The sequence below is a fragment of the Citrus sinensis genome, chromosome 5 (assembly GCF_022201045.2).
Source record: "Citrus sinensis cultivar Valencia sweet orange chromosome 5, DVS_A1.0, whole genome shotgun sequence".
Taxonomy (NCBI): domain Eukaryota; kingdom Viridiplantae; phylum Streptophyta; class Magnoliopsida; order Sapindales; family Rutaceae; genus Citrus; species Citrus sinensis.
Genome location: NC_068560.1, coordinates 27,070,759 through 27,088,834, shown reverse-complemented (window position 1 = coordinate 27,088,834; position 18,076 = coordinate 27,070,759). Strand labels below are relative to the sequence as shown.

The 18,076-nt window shown below is 32.9% G+C and overlaps 3 protein-coding genes across 6 annotated transcripts in view; 2 read left to right on the top strand and 1 right to left on the bottom strand.

Annotated features, from left to right (window-relative positions):
* Window positions 1-15,603, top strand: part of LOC107174541 (disease resistance protein RGA2-like) — a 51,734-nt gene extending 36,131 nt beyond the window's left edge. Inside the window, exon 4 of the mRNA XM_052442051.1 lies at window positions 15,454-15,603. The gene's annotated coding sequence lies outside the window, so the exon portion shown is untranslated. The remainder of the gene's footprint in view (window positions 1-15,453) is intronic.
* The window catches only part of LOC102623615 (DNA excision repair protein ERCC-1), a 37,779-nt gene that overhangs the window by 17,119 nt on the left and 2,584 nt on the right, over window positions 1-18,076 (bottom strand). Inside the window, exons 7-9 of one of the 2 annotated variants that reach the window (XM_052442055.1) lie at window positions 17,962-18,033; window positions 17,809-17,877; window positions 16,901-17,613 (exon numbers count right to left, since the gene is read on the bottom strand). In XM_052442055.1, coding sequence (XP_052298015.1) covers window positions 17,293-17,613; window positions 17,809-17,877; window positions 17,962-18,033 — 462 coding nt within the window. In that variant the 3' untranslated portion in view covers window positions 16,901-17,292. Of the gene's footprint in view, window positions 1-16,900; window positions 17,614-17,808; window positions 17,878-17,961; window positions 18,034-18,076 lie in introns of those variants that run through there. The other variant, XM_052442056.1, reaches the window with a different exon arrangement.
* LOC102623907 (disease resistance protein RGA2-like) lies at window positions 11,550-15,603 on the top strand. Of its 3 annotated transcripts, none has more exons than XM_052442054.1 (3): window positions 11,550-14,799; window positions 14,997-15,077; window positions 15,278-15,603. In XM_052442054.1, the coding sequence occupies exon 1, from the start codon at window positions 11,853-11,855 to the stop codon at window positions 14,751-14,753; it is 2,901 nt and encodes a 966-aa protein (XP_052298014.1). In that variant the 5' UTR covers window positions 11,550-11,852; the 3' UTR covers window positions 14,754-14,799; window positions 14,997-15,077; window positions 15,278-15,603. The 3 variants fall into 3 exon arrangements, with proteins under 3 accessions (XP_052298014.1, XP_052298013.1, XP_052298012.1); XM_052442052.1 differs by having other exon boundaries at window positions 11,551-14,799; window positions 14,953-15,077; XM_052442053.1 differs by having other exon boundaries at window positions 11,550-15,077.

Genomic DNA, 18,076 nt, shown 5'->3' with positions numbered 1-18,076 from the left:
AAAATGTGGTTGAAAAAAAGGAAGAGATTTGGGTTAATTTGAGCAAGGAAGGCTCGGCTGGTTCTAGGGTTTCAAAAAGAAGATTTTTCAATTTTGGATGAAAAAGAAGGATTTGAATCGGTTAAAAAGGTTCTAGAGAAGATAAAAATGGTTTGTAATGCTTCAATTTGATGAAAAATGACAAGAAAAGTGATGGATTTGAGTGTAGAGAACTGGTGCAGTCGCGGGCTGAAGAGAGAGAGAGAAAACGGGAAGCCGAAATGAGGAGGAAGACAAGGGACTGTTCAATTAACGCGGGATAACGGCGAGCCGTTATAAGTAAAACGGCGAGCCGACAGAGTCCAGAGAGGCCTCAAAACAAATTTCATCAAAACGGCGAGCTGTTTATGGAGATAACGGCGAGCTGATAGGGTCCAGGGAGTCCACTCAAAATTTTGTATTAGGACGGCGAGCCGATAGATAATTATCGGCGAACCGATAGCTTCCAGAAAACGTTCCATTGTTTCTGCCCAAAACGGTTCGCCGTTTATTGAAATAACGGCAATCCGTTTTCTACAACTTATGATTTCGCACATGTATTTTGATATTTGGCTACTTATTAATACATTTCAAGATCATTTTATTGATCCAAAATGATTTGAGTGCCAGGTCAATGCATAATTCATGAACATATATATATGTATTGCAACAATTAATTCATATATTTTCAAATATACATACACATCACATGTATATTACGATTGAGCATTTCATGGAAATTAAAGCATCAAGTCATAGATCAATCAATAATAATAGACTCAATAGCATGAATGAAGATGTTAATGAGAAAATTTCATCATCCCAAGTTCATGCCGAATTTTGGAAAATTGTTCTTCGCAAAGAGGTTTTGTAAAAATATCTGCAAGTTGTTTTTCCGTAGAAATAAACTCTAATGCAATGTCTCTCTTTTGAACATGATCTCTCAAGAAATGATGTCTTATTTCTATATGATTGGTTCGAGAGTGTTGAATGGGATTCTTTGAAAGATTTATAGTACTAGTATTATCACACTTAATAGGAATTTGTTCAAGATTAATGCCATAATCTCTAAGTGTTTGTTTCATCCAAAGTGCTTGTGCACAACAACTTCCGGCAGCTATATATTCAGCCTCGGTAGTTGAAAGTGCGACAAAATTTTGTTTCTTGCTGAACCATGAAACAAGAGAGTGTCCTAGAATATAGCAAGTACCACTAGTGCTCTTCCTATCCACTTTATAACCGGCAAAGTCCGCATCCGAATAACATGTTAGATCTATATGAGTTCCCCTAGGATACCAAAGGCCAATATCTATGGTTCCACTCAAATAACGGAAAATTCTTTTAACAGCAAGCAAATGGGATTCCTTGGGACATGACTGAAATCTTGCACACAAACATACACTAAACATGATATCGGGTCTACTTGCAGTCAAATAAAGTAGGGATCCGATCATACCTCTATACATCTTGATATCCACTTCTTTGCCTTTTTCATCTTTGTCCAGCTTGGTTGTTGTGCTCATTGGTGTATTCTTGGTCTTTGAGTCATCAATGCTGAATCGTTTGAGTAGATCTTTTACGTACTTGGCTTGATTTATGAAGATTCCTTCCTCATTTTGTTTGATTTGAATTCCAAGGAAGAACTTCAACTCTCCCATCATACTCATCTCAAATTCTTTGCTCATACACGATGAAAATTCTTTACATAACAACTCATTAGTAGAACCAAAAATAATATCATCAACATAAATTTGAATAATAAGAATGTCTTGGTTTTTATGCTTAACAAATAGAGTAGTGTCCGCTTTACCCATTGAAAAGTCATTTTCCAACAGAAAATTCTTAAGTCTATCATACCATGCTCTAGGTGCTTGTTTTAATCCATACAAGGCTTTAAGCAACTTATAAACATGATTTGGAAATTTTTCATTTTCAAAACCAGGAGGTTGTTTCACATAAACTTCCTCCAAAATATAACCATTTAAGAAAGCACTCTTGACATCCATTTGATATAAAATAAAATCCTTATGACATGCATATGCTAACAACATCCTAATGGATTCTAACCTTGCTACAGGTGCAAAGGTTTCATCAAAATCAATTCCTTCTTCTTGGTTGTAACATTGAGCCACTAATCTAGCTTTATTTCTTACAACCACACCGGATTCATCCATCTTATTTCTAAACACCCATTTAGTACCTATTATAGATTGATGTTCAGGTTTAGGAACTAATTCCCACACATTATTTCTTTCAAATTGATTTAACTCCTCTTGCATTGCCATAATCCAAGATTCATCATTTTCCGCATCCGCAAAGGATTTGGGTTCAATTTGAGAGATGAATGCATTATGCTCACAAGTATTCTTAAGAGATGATCTAGTTGTAACACCTCGTGAGGGATCTCCTAAAATTACATCTATAGGATGTGAAGAGACATACATCCACTCCTTGGGGAGTGTTTGAGAAATACCTTCTTGTTGCTCCAGCTCCTTATTTGTTTGCTCTTCTTGTCTATCCTCTTGATTTTCTTGTGATGTATTCTCTTGAATCTCTTTTGATGATTCTCCTTGTAAATCTCCATCTGCATCATCATTAGCAACTCCTTTCTCCGCAGAGGAGGGATTAGATTCATCAAACGTAACATGCATGGATTCTTCCACAACTAAAGTTCTTTTATTATAAACTCTATAAGCTTTGCTTGAGTTTGAATACCCAAGAAAGATACCAACATCAGATTTTGAATCAAACTTACCAATATTATCTTTTGTGATCAAAACAAAACATTTGCATCCAAAAACTTTAAAATAGCCAATGTTGGGTTTTCTATCTTTCCAAAGCTCATATGGAGTTTTATTAAGATTAGGTCTAATCAACACCCAATTTAAAACATAACAAGCGGTGTTGACGGCTTCGGCCCAAAAATATTTTGGTAATGCATTTTCATTTAACATGGTCCTAGCCATTTCTTGAATAGACCTATTCTTTCTCTCAACAACTCCATTTTGTTGTGGAGTTCTAGGTGATGAAAATTGATGCTCAATGCCTAGATTATTGCAAAAACTCTCAAATGCATGATTTTCAAATTCTCCTCCATGATCACTCCTAATGCATACAATACCATGCCCTTTTTCATTTTGTAATTTCTTACAAAGCACTTTAAAAGCATCAAGAGCGTCATCCTTATTGGCTAAGAATAATACCCATGTATATCTAGAATAATCATCCACTATCACAAATGCATAATATTTGCCATTTAGACTTGCATATCTAGATGGCCCAAAAAGATCTATGTGAAGAAGTTCAAGTGGTTTTGAAGTAGAAATATGGTTTTTATTCTTGAAAGAAGTTTTAATTTGTTTTCCAAATTGACAAGCTTCACAAATCTTATCCTTTTGAAAACCAATTTTCGGAAGACCTTTAACTAAATCATCTTTCAAAATTTTTGAAATCAAATCCATACTAGCATGTCCTAACCTTCTACGCCATAACCAACAATCATCATGCAATGCCGAAAAACATTTATCAAGAGTAGATGCACATTCTATGTCAATGATATAAACATTACCACATCTATTTCCAACAAATAGGGTTTTGCCATCACATGAGTTCTCAATAACACAACTAAGTTTATCAAATATAACTTTATAACCTTTGTCACATAATTGACTAATGCTAATTAAGTTGTGTTTCAAGTTTTCAACCAAACATACATTCTCAATTAGAGTTGAAGAGACTTTACCAACATTTCCAATTCCAAGAATTTTTCCTTTTGAGTTGTCTCCAAAAGATACGTCTCCACCATTTTCAATTTTGGTGAAGCTTGAGAACCATGCATAGTTTCCGGTCATGTGCCTTGAACAACCGCTGTCCAAGTACCATTTATTCTTCTTCTTCTTCACGCCCTTCAAGAAAAAGTCTCAAGTTTTAGGTACCCAAAGCTTTTTGGGTCCTTGAGAGTTAGCAACGGTTCCTTTTGGAACCCAAATGCACTTGACACCATAATATGCATTCCTTTTCACGGGACATCTAAATTTCATGTGACCATTTTGATTACAATAATGACATACAATTTTATGATCATTTGTGAAAGTAGCTTTAACAAAATAATTCTTATAATACTTTTGCTTCAAGTTAGGCTTATATCCAAGTCCTCCTTTATCAAAAACACATTTTTTGTGAGTTAAGCATATTATCCAACATCTTTTGCCCATTTGTAAATTTCAAAACAATTTCATTTAATTCATTATTCTTTTTCTTTAGCAATTCGTTCTCATTTTTCAACTCATCTATGTGTGATTTCAAATGCTCATGTAAGATGCTAGGTTTCACATTTGATAATGCAATTTCATCATGCAATGTTTTGTTTCCTACTTCTAGGCATACAATTCTTGCATTTAGAGATTCATTTTCATTTTTAAGCTTTGCCATTTCCTTTTTAAGACATACATTCTTTTTACCAATTTTCATCAACTCATTATGCAAATCTTGAAAAGCATCATATAATTCATCATAGGTAGGATCACTTACCTCATTGAGATCATCATTCTCTCCTATTGCCATGAGTGCTAGGTTTGATACTTCTTGCGATCCTTCTTCATCACTTGATTCTTCCTCACTATCATCCCAAGTTGCAACCATTGCTTTCTTCTTGAGTTTGTTGATAAGTGGGCACTCCGATCTTATATGTCCAGGCTTCTTGCATTCATAGCATGTGATTGCCTCCTTCTTCTCCCTGTGGTTCTTAAAGTTTCTGAAATTTCTTCGCTCTCCGGTTTTCTTGAAGAATTTTCTAAACCTCCTTGCTAGCATGGCTAGCTCTTCATCATCCGGTTCACTCTCCCCATCACTCTCATGTTTTGAAGCTTTGAGAGCAATGCTTTTCTTCTTCTCTTCAAGTCCTTTTTCTGCAATTAAATCCTCTTCATATGAAATAAGAGAACCAATTAAATCATCAAGAGGTAAAGTATTTAAATCTTTGGCCTCTTCAATAGCAGTTCTTTTAGGTCTCCATTCTTTTGGAAGTGACCTAATGATTTTCTTAACTTTCTCACTATTTGAGAAGGTTTTCCCTAAGGCGCTTAGGGTGTTCACTATGTCCGTGAATCTAGTGTACATAGAATACACATTTTCATTTTGTTCCATTTGGAACAACTCATATTGACGAGTGTATCTACTGATTTTAGACTCTTTCACTTGATTTGTCCTTTCATAGACAACTTCAAGTTTGTTCCATATCTCTTGTGCACTTTCACAACTAGATACTCTATGAAATTCTTTCTTATCAAGGGCACAAAACAAAGCATTCATAGCCTTGGAGTTTAGAGACATCTTTCTCTTTTCTAACTCACTCCATTGACTCGATGGTTTAGGAATATCATCTCCTACTTCATCTTTGAACGTAGGCATGAATGGGCCATCACAAACAACTTCCCAAATTTCGTAATCTAAGGCTTGCAAATAGATTCTCATTCTAGTTTTCCAATAAGCATAGTCATTACCATCAAAAAATGGTGGTCTAGTTGTGGATTGCCCTTCTCTAAAGGTTGAGTCATTTAGGGTTGCCATGGATCTTTTACTCTAGACGATTAAGTCTTAACAAGAGAACGAGGCTCTGATACCAATTGAAATACAAGAATGCAACCCAAGAGGGGGGGTGAATTGGGATTCTAAAAATTATTCAATATATTAATGAAAAACTTAATGCAATTATAAATCAAATTCAAAAACAATAACAATTAAGATGATCACAATATAAAAAGATAAGGGAAGAGAGATTCAAACACTGAGATTTTTAAGTGGTTCGGCCAACCTTGCCTACGTCCACGCCTCCAAGCTTTCCGGGCTTGAGGATTCCACTAAGCAAGCCTCCAAGGCTTCAAATGCTTACACTTGACTTCCAAGGTGTCAATGGACCTTTACAACAAGAGATTATCCCCAATCTCTTAACCCAAGTGTATCCCCACACTTACAATCACTCAAAGTAAAAGATTACAAATTTGTTTTTCTCTCACACAATATCTAAGATTACAAATCAATGCTCAATGTGTGAATAGATTAAAACGAATGTGTTTAAAGCTTTATGAAGATTGTATTCTCAAGTAATTGCTCAAAGGTCGTGTTGTGATTAATCTTTGTTTGGATTTGAATGAGCTTATTTATAGTTGCAGTTGAAAACTAGCCGTTATTGACTTTCTGCACACTGTCGGATCGCCGTTAGATAGATATCGGATCGCCGTTTGACTGGTCAATATGACCGTTGAGCTGATTTTTCAAATTGTCGGATCGCCGTTAACTAGATGTCGGATCGCCGTTTATGTCCAGAGGCTACCCTTCACTTCTGGTTGCTATCGGCAAGCCGTTTATCATATTTGTCGGATTGCCGTTTAGGTCCAGAGGCTATTGGTTGATATCGGCGAGCCGTTTATCACAACTGTCGGTTAGCCGTTTTGGTCCAGAGGCTATACTTCAGTTCTGGTTGATATCGGCGAGCCGTTTATCTCCACTGTCGGTTCGCCGTTTTCCATAAAACTGCTGCAGAGAGCTATTTTTGCAAGAAAACTGTTTTGACTCCAAATCTTTATAAAAATACTTTATGAAACTTGTCAAAATAGATGAAAATAATGTTGAGCTTTTTTTTAAAAGATTAATAAATCTTAATCATGTTTGTTATCATCAAAATCTATAAGGAATAATTTATGTTAACAGAGGTCTTAGGAACATTTACTTAGAAATGTTCTTCGAATGTTTGAAAATTCAGATCTTTAATAGATTTTGTATTAAACCATTATGTGATTTAGAAGTTGCCCTCTCATCTTCATTTGTTGATGTTCAATTAGAATTTCATCAAATCATTATGTGATTGATTTGTAGGGCATGCTACTAAGATTTTTTGAAAAATAATTTTGTGCAGAGGAATTACATAAGGGCGGGGCAGAGCTCCTAAATGCGAGTGCAAAACAATTATGGTGCGTTCACTTCATGGGAATGGGAATGGGGTGGAGTGAGAATGGACTGAGAATGAGAATGGGCTGAAATGGAAATGAAGAATGAGAATGAGATTTCAATGTTTACTTGGCAAAAACAAATGGGAATGGGAATGTGCTGAAATGTCATTGATGTGTTTACTTGGCAAAATAAATAGGAATGAGGAATGAGAATGAGAATCAATTTACCAAAATAATTATAGTATTAATAATTAATAAAAATAATTAATTTATCATTATTAACAATATTATCATTATTGTTGTTGCTGTTCTTATTATTATTATTATTAAAAATATTATTAACAATAATTAATAATAACTAAAATAATAATAATATTAAATTTTATTAACTTTATTATTTTAGTTATTATTAATTATTGTTAATATGATTTTTATTAACATTTATTATTATTATTATTATTATTATTATTATTAAATTTTATTAACTTTATCATTTTAGTTGTTATTAATTATTGTTATTATTATTTTTATTAATATTATCATTATTAACATTTGTTATTATTATTAAATTTTATTAACTTTATTATTTTGTTATTATTTTATTTTTATTTTTATTTTTTTGAATATTATCATTATTAACATTTATTATTATTAATAATATTATTATTATATTTTATTAACTTTATTATTTTAGTTATTATTAATTACTGTTAATATTATTTTTATTAATATTATCATTATTAACATTTATTATTATTATTATTATTAAATTTTATTAACTTTATTATTTTAGTTACTATTAATTATTGTTATTATTATTTTTATTAATATTATCATTATTAACATTTATTATTATTATTATTTAATTAATATCATTTTTATAATAATATTTATACATGTATCTAGATAATGAAAATTACATTATTATTACTATTAAATTTTATTAACTTTATTATTTTAGTTATTATTAATTATTGTTATTATTATTTTTATTAATAATAATAATATAATAATAATAATAATAACAACAACAACAATAATGATAATATTGTTAATAATGATAAATTAATTATTTTTATTAATTATTATTTTTATCATTATTTTTATTGTTAATAATAATAATAACTAAAATAATAAAGTTAAAAAAATTTAATAATAATTATTATTAATAATAATAATATAATAATTATTATTATTAATGACATTTAAAATAATAAAATTAATTGTGATTTGAATGAGGGTAATTTGGGAAATATGAAAAAATAGAGGAATACAAAAGTAAACATATATTTCATTCTCATTCCCTCATTTTTATTCCCAACCCCCCATGGGAATGGAATTCTCATTCCTTATTCCCAAATTATGTGGGACCCACACATTTTATTCTCATTCCCAAATTACATTTTGCTAAGTAAACATAGGTTTCATTCTCATTTCATATTCCATGAAGTAAACACACCATTAATTGGTAAGACTACTTATTAATTAATTGCCACTAATACTAACATCTATGATATCTCTGCAATGATGGTCATAAGTGTGTTACTTTTTCTCTTCATCTCCTGATTTTCAATTACAAAGTCATCAAACAATTGTCTCTGTGTGATTTTTTTTTTTTTGGTTTTTAATTTGTCGAACTGAGACTACTGATTTGTTAATTGGGCATGCATCTGAGATTTTTAAAACAATAATCAGAAGATATTGGCAGTTCTAGCTATCATCTAAGAAAATTACAAAGTTACACTAAATGAAAAAAAAATTTGATGGGTGGGTTATGGCGAAAAAAATAAGTACCTTCTAAGTTTGAAAATTATTGATGGTTTTTGTCCAAATGAAAAAGATTTGAACTGCAGGCAACTTCCAGGAATCTTCAAGTTAATGTTGTGCTCTGTCAAAAAGAAAATTAAGTGTTGTTCATTGAAATGTTCAAATCACTTTTGACAATGAATTTGAGAATTAATCGTAAAACTTTAGCCTTCTACGCGGAGTAATTAAAAATACAGATGCATGGGTCCATGAATTATTATACCTTTGATTTTGATAGTGTTCACATATTGCAATTGTAACGTAGTTTCTCAATAACAATCAACCTGTCATCCTCATATTTAAATGCCACGAATAAAACAAATAGAAAGTTGTCTTTTTTTCCACATTACAATTTTTTTTTCCGCATTACAATTTTGACTTTCTATTATCATTTTTGTTATTTATGACACTTTATTACAAATTAATTTTTTTCTCAAAGTTTATATTAAATTTTGAAATTATTAGAAATAGAAGAATATGTGAATATATTGATGAATTTATACGTAATAAGAAATAATTGATGATGAATTGTTATTTATTATTGTTGAAAAAATAGTAGAAAAAATTATTTGATTTTTCACACTTCACAATCAAAGTTAAGATATTAAACTCTAATTAAACTCCCGCTATCAGAAGTGTACTAATATGACAAAATTTAAATGAGGTGATTCAACATGAATCTTAGAATATTCTGTGCCAATTTTTTCGTAGTTTAATTGTACGTTCGCTCTTTCTTTTCAAAAAGTTATGCAAACGAGTTATATTTAAAAACAAAAAAAGAAAAAAAATCAAGAGATAATCAAGGTATTTCTAAGCTAATGATGCATGTATAATTCAGATCTAACAATCTAAAAAGTATCAAGTTCATGGGTGATTGTGAGCAAATGCTTCCAAATCTCAATGTATCTGCTGACACGATAATATATTACGTAACAACCCGTTCAATTATTAAAAAGAGATGAGAGCAAACTTTGTGAAGTTCATACACCGCGTGAGACCTAACAATATTTCCGGTCCACAGTGGTCATTTTCACTCTTTTGTTGTAAAATAATAAAATAAATAAATAAAGAATAAAAGAAAGATAATAACATTAACTTCTTTCAAAATTAAATATTTCTAAATAGTGGAAAAAAAATAAGACAGCAGAATAATTGGGGGGAAAGAGCACACGTGTCGAGATTTACTTGGTAGAGTAGTATAGTTCATCCCTTAATTGGCTACCAATGTTTGCCATTATATGTATGTGAATTGTAAAGACATGGCAATGACACAAAGCCTCAACTGGGATAAGGCCCCCGGTGGGCATGTGCTGTCTCGCACAATCATTTTCAAATATATTTCTTTAATTAATTATTTACGTAAGAATTCTGAGAAAGTAAAAATAAAAAAAATTAATTAATTAAATTAAATTAAATAATAAAATATAATAATTTTATATTTATTATTTAATAAATGAGTGACACATAATATTTTGATTTAGGTTAAAACTCAAGTCCTAAAGGTGTGTTTTGTATCGTTTTTCACATGATATCTTTATTTTTACTTTTATAAATTATAAATAATTAATTTTTAGTGAAAAATAAAAATACGTTAGTGGATTGTTTTTAACATAGTGTTTGAAAATAAAAAAGTCAAAAAATATTTAATTGTTTGTGTGAAAAAGTGAAGACATTGAATCAGAGTAAAAAAAACATTATAATGAAAAAAATTTAACAAACTAATTTTTTAAATCATTATATATGTTTATTTTTTTAGAGAATATTAAAATTCTTTAAAAATTACTAAAAATAATATGTTACCATTATAGAAAAAGAAAAATTCAAACGCTTAAACAAATAAAAAAAGTGTACTATAAAGTAAATATTGGTCATTGACTCATATAATAAGTGAAAGGTTTTTAATTTTCTAATTGTGCTAGTAGGATTGTGGTTGTGGGACCTATTTGAAGAATAAAAATTCAAAAACTCTATTTTTCTTTGTTGAAAAATTAAAACAAATCATTCTATATTAGAATTGAATACTAGTTCAAAACAAGTGAACCAAGCAAATTTTAGATTGCTTCATTCTTAAAAAACAAAATAACAAAACAAAAACAGTACCGAAACGCACTTTAAGATCCTAATATTATTACATAATAAAATATTATCTTTACATATTTTTTAAAAAATTTTAGTTAATTGACTTATCTCCAAGAGAATAATTAAATATTTATATCATATCATAGATTACCTTAGAAAAGTAATTAGAAAAGTAAACCTCTGGGCCCCTAAATTATTATAACTTTGACTTTGATAGTGTTCATATATTGCAATTGTAAGGTAGTTTTGTAATGACGATCAATCCGTCATTCTCATATCATTTATGGAAGAAGTTTCCCTTAGGCGTATAAATTCCATTACTTATAACATGTTTAAATGCCGTAAATAAAATAAATAAAAAAATTATGTTAAATTTCAAAATGATTAAAAATAGAAGAATATGTGAATATCCAGCTCTATATTGATCAATTTATACATAATAAGAAATAATTAACGACGATTTGTTATTTATTGTTGTTGCAAAACTAGCAGTAAAGATTATTTGATTTTTCACACTTCACGGTCATAGTTAGAGATAAAACTCTAAACTCCCAATATTAGAAGTCTACTAATATGAAAAGATTTAAACAAGGTGAATCTTGGAATTATAATATTATTCTGTGCAAAACTTGTTCATAATATAATCGAACATTCATTCTTTCCTTTGAATTAATTATGCAAACTAAAGAAGATAGTCAAGTGGGTATTCTTTTTAACTTTTTCTCTTTCTTCAACTTGTTGATATACCGCGTGAATCGCGGATGTAGGACCTAACAATATTTCGTGTCCACACTGGCCATTTTGCTTGCAGTAACGTCTTTCACAGGGGGCTCAAATGAAATATTTCTAAATTGGAATTTTGCTCGCAGTACTATAAGAATTGAAAGAATACGGCAACATTTTCACCACATTATCATCTCCTTCATTTCTTTCAGAATTAGCTACTTACTTTTGCAACAACTCACCATCAATTTCTTCTCTCTCTCTTTTTTCTTTTTCACCATGGTTGATGCGATCCTTTCCCCTATCTTGGAGCAGCTGATTTCAATGGCTGTTGAAGAGGCGAAGGAACAAGTGAGGCTAGTAACGGGTGTCGGAAAGGAAGTCAAGAAGCTGACCAGCAATCTCCGCGTCATTGAAGCTGTGCTCCATGATGCAGAGAAAAGGCAAGTGAAGGAGGAAAGAGTCAGACTCTGGCTCGATCAACTCAGAGACGCATGTTACGACATGGAAGACGTGTTGGGTGAGTGGAACACTGCAAGGTTCAAACTGCAAATCGACGGAGAGGATGATCACGAGAATGATGCTCTCGTTCCTAAGAAGAAGGTATGTTCCTTCTTTCCTACTGCATCTTGCTTTGCCTGCAAACCACTTGTCTTACGTCGTGACATTGCTCTGAAGATAAAAGAAATCAACGAAACTCTTGATGATATTGCCAAACAGAAAGACATGTTTGGTTTTGTTGTGAATGTTACTAATGAGAGAGCGGATCAACGAGTACCAAGTATCTCCTCAATTGATGAGTCCGAGATATTTGGTAGAGAAAAAGAGAAGAACGAACTCGTTGATAGGTTGTTATGTGAGGGTAGTAAAGAACAGAAAGGCCCCTCTATCATCTCACTTGTTGGGATGGGGGGAATAGGCAAAACTACTCTTGCTCAATTTGCCTACAACAACGTTGATGTTGAAAGAAATTTTGAGAAAAGAACATGGGTCTGTGTGTCAGAGCCATTTGATGAATTCAGGATCGCCAGAGCAATCATTGAGTCTCTGAAGCCAGGTTATGCCAAAGACCTTGTAGAGTTTCAATCTCTCATGCAACATATTGAAGAATGTGTTGCCGGGAAGAAATTTCTTCTTGTCTTAGACGACGTGTGGAATGAAGATTACTATAAGTGGGAACCATTCTACAAATGTTTAAAGAATGGTCTCCACGGAAGTAAAATTTTAATTACCACACGTAAGGATAAAGTTGCCCGTACTATGAGATCAACTAATGTTATCTCTGTCAATGTATTGTCTGAAATAGAATGCTGGTCGGTGTTTGAACAGTTAGCATTTTTTGATAGGTCCAAGGAGGAATGTGAAAAATTAGAAATTATTGGTCGACAAATTGTAAGAAAGTGCAAGGGCTTACCTTTAGCTGCAAAGACGATTGCTAGTCTCCTGCAATCTAGAAACACTGAAAAAGAATGGCAAAATATCTTAGAGAGTGAGATATGGGAACTAGAAGAGGTTGAGAGAGGCCTTTTGGCCCCTCTATTGTTGAGTTACAATGAATTGCCCTCTAAGGTCAAACAATGTTTCACTTACTGTGCCATCTTTCCAAAAGACTACGACATACGAAGAGAAGAGTTAATTGAACTATGGATGGCACAAGATTATCTTAGCGAGAAAGGACCCAAAGAGATGGGGGATATTGGTGAAGAGTATTTCAACATCTTAGCTAGTCGTTCATTCTTTCAGGATTTTTACAAAGGTTATGGTGGTGAAATCTATAAATGCAAAATGCACGATATCGTGCACGACTTTGCCCAATATTTATGTAGTAATGGATGTTTAACAGTAGAAATTCATAGTGGTGAACAGTCAACTATTAGCTCTTTCGGGGAGACAAAAATCCTTCATTTAATGTTAACTTTACATAGAGGGGCTTCGGTTCCAATCCCTATTTGGGATAATGTTAAAGGATTGCGAGGATTGCGCAGCCTCTTAGTTGAAAGTGGTGAATATTCATGGTCTAACGAAATCCTACCTCAATTATTTGACAAATTAACTTGTTTAAGGGCATTAAAATTAGAGGTGCGTGAACAGGGGTTGTATACGAATTTCATCAAAAAAATTCCAACAAATATAGAAAAATTGTTACATTTGAAATACCTTAGTTTGTTCGGTCAAAAGAAGATAGAAAAATTACCCGAGACGTTGTGTGAGTTATATAATTTAGAACGTTTAAACGTTGATCATTGTAAAAATCTTAGAGAATTACCTCGAGGGATTGGGAAGTTAAGAAAGCTGATGTATTTACACAATGAGGGGACTGATTCTTTAAGATACTTGCCGGCAGGGATTGGGGAGTTAATCAGGCTTCGGAGTGTAAGAAAGTTTGTTGTGGGTGGAGGGTATGACAGAGCATGTAGCCTTGGGTCTCTTAAAAAGCTTAACCTCCTTCGAGACTGCAGGATACGTGGGCTGGGTGATGTGTCAGATGCGGGGGAGGCTAGAAGGGCTGAACTTGAGAAAAAGAAATCTCTCTTAAAATTGGGACTTCATTTTGGTCATTCAAGAGATGGAGATGAAGAACGAGCTGGGAGGAGGGAGAATGAGGAGGATGAAGATGAACGGCTTCTTGAAGCCTTGGGACCACCTCCTAATTTAAAGAAATTACGGATAGACGAATACAGAGGGAGGAGGAATGTTGTCCCCATAAGTTGGTTCATGTCGTTAACCAATTTAAGGTTTTTATTTCTCTTCGGGTGGAGAAATTGCGAGCATTTGCCTCCTTTGGGAAAATTGCCATCCCTTGAATATCTTGAAATTGAAGGAATGAAAAGTGTGAAAAGAGTGGGTAATGAATTTCTGGGAGTAGAAAGTGATACGGATGGCTCCTCAGTTATTGCCTTTCCCAAATTGAAACATCTCACATTTTGGGTTATGAATGCACTGGAAGAGTTGGATTTCGAAACTGCAATAAAGAGAGAAATCATAATCATGCCACGTCTTTCTTCCTTGACTATTTGGAGTTGCCGTAAATTAAAAGCACTGCCCGATCACTTGCTTCAGAAGACAACACTCCAGAAATTACATATAAGGAGGTGTCCTATTCTAGAAGAACGTTGCAGAAAGGAGACAGGAGAGGACTGGCCTAAGATACGCCACATTCCCGAAATCTCCATTGGCTGAAAGCGCGCGGCTGCAATTAGTCAATTACAATCACCCCCGGCCGCGGGTAACTTCTTTCTTTCTAGAGCTCCTATGTTACTTAAAAAAATTAATTAGTTGTTATTTTTTTAATCCAATTTAGAAATTAATTATTATAAGTGTGTCGTCAATTCCTTTGCTCTCTGCTTAATGAAATATTAAAGAAACTTTTCATTTTCAGCCAATTAATTAACAAAATATTAATTAAGAGCGGATCGAAAACAGACAGACGTGAGAGTGCATGAGATGAAACGTCTAGTCCAACAGTGAACAGAGCCAACAAGGAAAGGAATCATATTAACTCTGGTTAGTACTTATGATTTGTATATGCTTTCCTTCTCATTTGCTCTCTTCTACTCTTCTTCATTAATTTGCTGATGCATGTCCAGTTATATATATATATATATATAATTATGATTAGATATAATTACGTCACCAAACCATTATAATTAGATATATTTGTCTAACTGATTAATTTGTTTTGTTGGGGAAAACAATATTTTCAGCCAAAAAAGGAATTACGTAAATGGCGTAACAGAGCAGGAATTGGGGGACGGGCGCGGCGCGTGCTTTTTTAATCCGTTATATATATATATTTTCAGTAACTTGTAATTAGCTATTGGATTCTCTCTCTCTCTCTTTTTTTTAAGTTGCTGGGGGTTGATTGATTTTGAGGGTTGAGATCGGTTTCTTTTTGTTTTATTTGCATTTGAGAGGCTATTGTTAACTTTGTACACCTTTTTATCACATACTGGATGATCAGTATCACCATTGAGAATGTAGACATATTAATTAATATTTCAAACCACTTAAATCTTTGTGTTTTCTCAGAGTTTATTGAATTATTTAATTATCATTACCAAATCTTATAACCGATGGCGAAATTAAAATTTTGGTTTCACATGGGTCATGATTTAAAAATAACAAACCTACAAGGATCATAACATAAAAATGGCGAATGATGAGGCTATAAAACTTACATAAATATGAGTCAAATTCAGTTGTTAGATAGCAAAATTTTCGGCCAAAACAAAGTAAATAATTACCCACAAACTATTAAACAGTTAAAATATGTTTGGGAAATATTTTTTGTTTTGATGTTTTATGTTTGCGTAAAAAATCACAATCACTTTGTCGTCATCTTTTCATTCCATTTCGTGGCAACTATGGCTCAAAAGCCACGTCTCAATCCTAAATCCTAAATGAACCGTTAATATTACTGAAAAACCTAATACAGAATTCCATCAGTGCATATGAACCTGGGGCTGTAGGATGTTCCAAGGGTTGGGCTGTTCGCCCATTAAAAGGGTACGTGAGCTGATTCGGAACGTCGTGAGACAGTTCGGTCCGTATCCGGTGTGGGCGTTAGAACATTGAGAGGAGCATATGATTAATATCTATTAGTATCTATCACTACAAATTCAGTGATATAACTCACCATACATATTCATTTATAGATCATGATACACTTCGCATAGGTTCTATTTATATATGGATGGATTTGGTATTTGGATATTTTTTGTATCAACGATCGGGTTAATTATGCAAACTAACTTTCTAGCTCGTCTACTTGCGACGCAAAATTCAGAATCAAATATTGTTCACGATCTGCATATGAAAAAGAAAACAAAGAGGCAACCATCAGTCCTATTGGATCATCACTATCTTATTGGCTCAAACTTTGACAGAACGAATCCTCAGAAAAGAATCTTGTCATATGTTATGTTAACAAGCACTTGTATCTTCCTTTTTTCGTGAAATTTGCAGTGAAAATAACTTTTTCTTTTTCCACATGCAGACTATATACACCAGGAAAAGAAAATGACACTGGAAAATGCTGGAGAAAGTAAAAGAAACATGCAAGTCCAAAATGTGAAAAGGAAAAAGAAAATGTTAAAAGAAAAGAGGAAAAAGAAGAAAAGAATAGAAAATTACAAACGTCTGTTGTACTAGAAAGATTATATGGCAATAGCAGTAAGTTGTCGCGATTCCAGCAAATTTCAATGCTGTAGCTGGCCCATCACTTTCATTCATATTCAGGATAAGAACAGAATCAAAATGCAATTATGTGAAGCTTTCTGGAAAGATGGGAAACTTGTGATTGATTACTATGATGTGGCAAATTCTAATTCACACAAATCTTCACCATAATCCAAACAATGGGTTAAACACTGCAGCTTCAGAGAATCCAGTGATATTGTAACAGTTAAAACTTAAAAAATTTATACATACATATAAATTAAGGTTTTGCACTTACGGCCGTGCAGCTTTTCTCAACCCTACAAAGTACAAAATTTTACTAGGTGCACAGAATTTGCTAAAGAATTTCCTGCCTGCCTCCAACAACATCATCTAAATAGGGAGGACGGAGAAGCCAGTAGATATGCATTGTTAATGAATGTGTTAGTTCTGCTGCCATGCTTCTTTCACAAGTATGCATTATACATTCTCAGCAATTCTCCTTTTAGTTACTTGCTTTTAAGGTTATTGTGAATTTTTGGAGGAAAAAAAAAACGATCACTTAGCTGTCCGGTTGACCGGAATTGCTATTTTCAGCGCCTGAATTGGAAACACTTGTTTCCCCTACCTGAGATGAACAGATTTGCTTCTTACCAATTTTATCAGCATACTTGGCAAATGCAGCAGATAGGGCTGACTTCACAGTTGATTCGGTTTCTTTCTTCCTACGTTTGTTTACGTCTTCTGTGTCTTTCTCCACTTCTGTTACTTCATTCACAGAGGAACGTTCAACATCCTTCTGGGAAGGAGTTTCCGGAATAGGAGGGTGACTGGAAACTACACGCTTAAATGGCTCGTGAAAAGTGTCATACAAGCGTTTAACCTGATCGGGGAACAAAATGAAAAAGTAGGTAGGTTTAATAATATGCAAAACATAGAACCCTTTAAATAAAGACACTAAAAATTGCCATAAATTGATTCACAATCAGTCAGATGATAGCATACAGAAGTGTATCACACAATACAAGGACAAAATTCCATCAAATGACACGTCTCTCTTTGGAGACGAACAGAATACCTTGCGCTCTCCGATGCCAGGGCAACGAGCCAGGTCTTCCATTGATGCATCCATGATATGCAAAAGAGACTGCAAAAACAGATGTCCATTAGGCCCACAGGAACATATACAAACCCCAGCACATAGACTAGTGAATAAAGCAAGGAAGCATACCCCAAATGTAGACCCTAGGGTGACAACATCAGTCTTGTTGACACTCCGAACAGATGTAAGGGCATGGGTTAGCTACATTAAAAGAAGCAGAATCTAAGATTAGTCACTCCAAAAA

What these genes read in the sequence shown, in the direction of transcription:
- LOC102623907 (XM_052442054.1), top strand. Translation starts at nt 11,853, where the DNA reads ATGGTTGATGCGATCCTTTCCCCTATCTTGGAGCAGCTGATTTCAATG.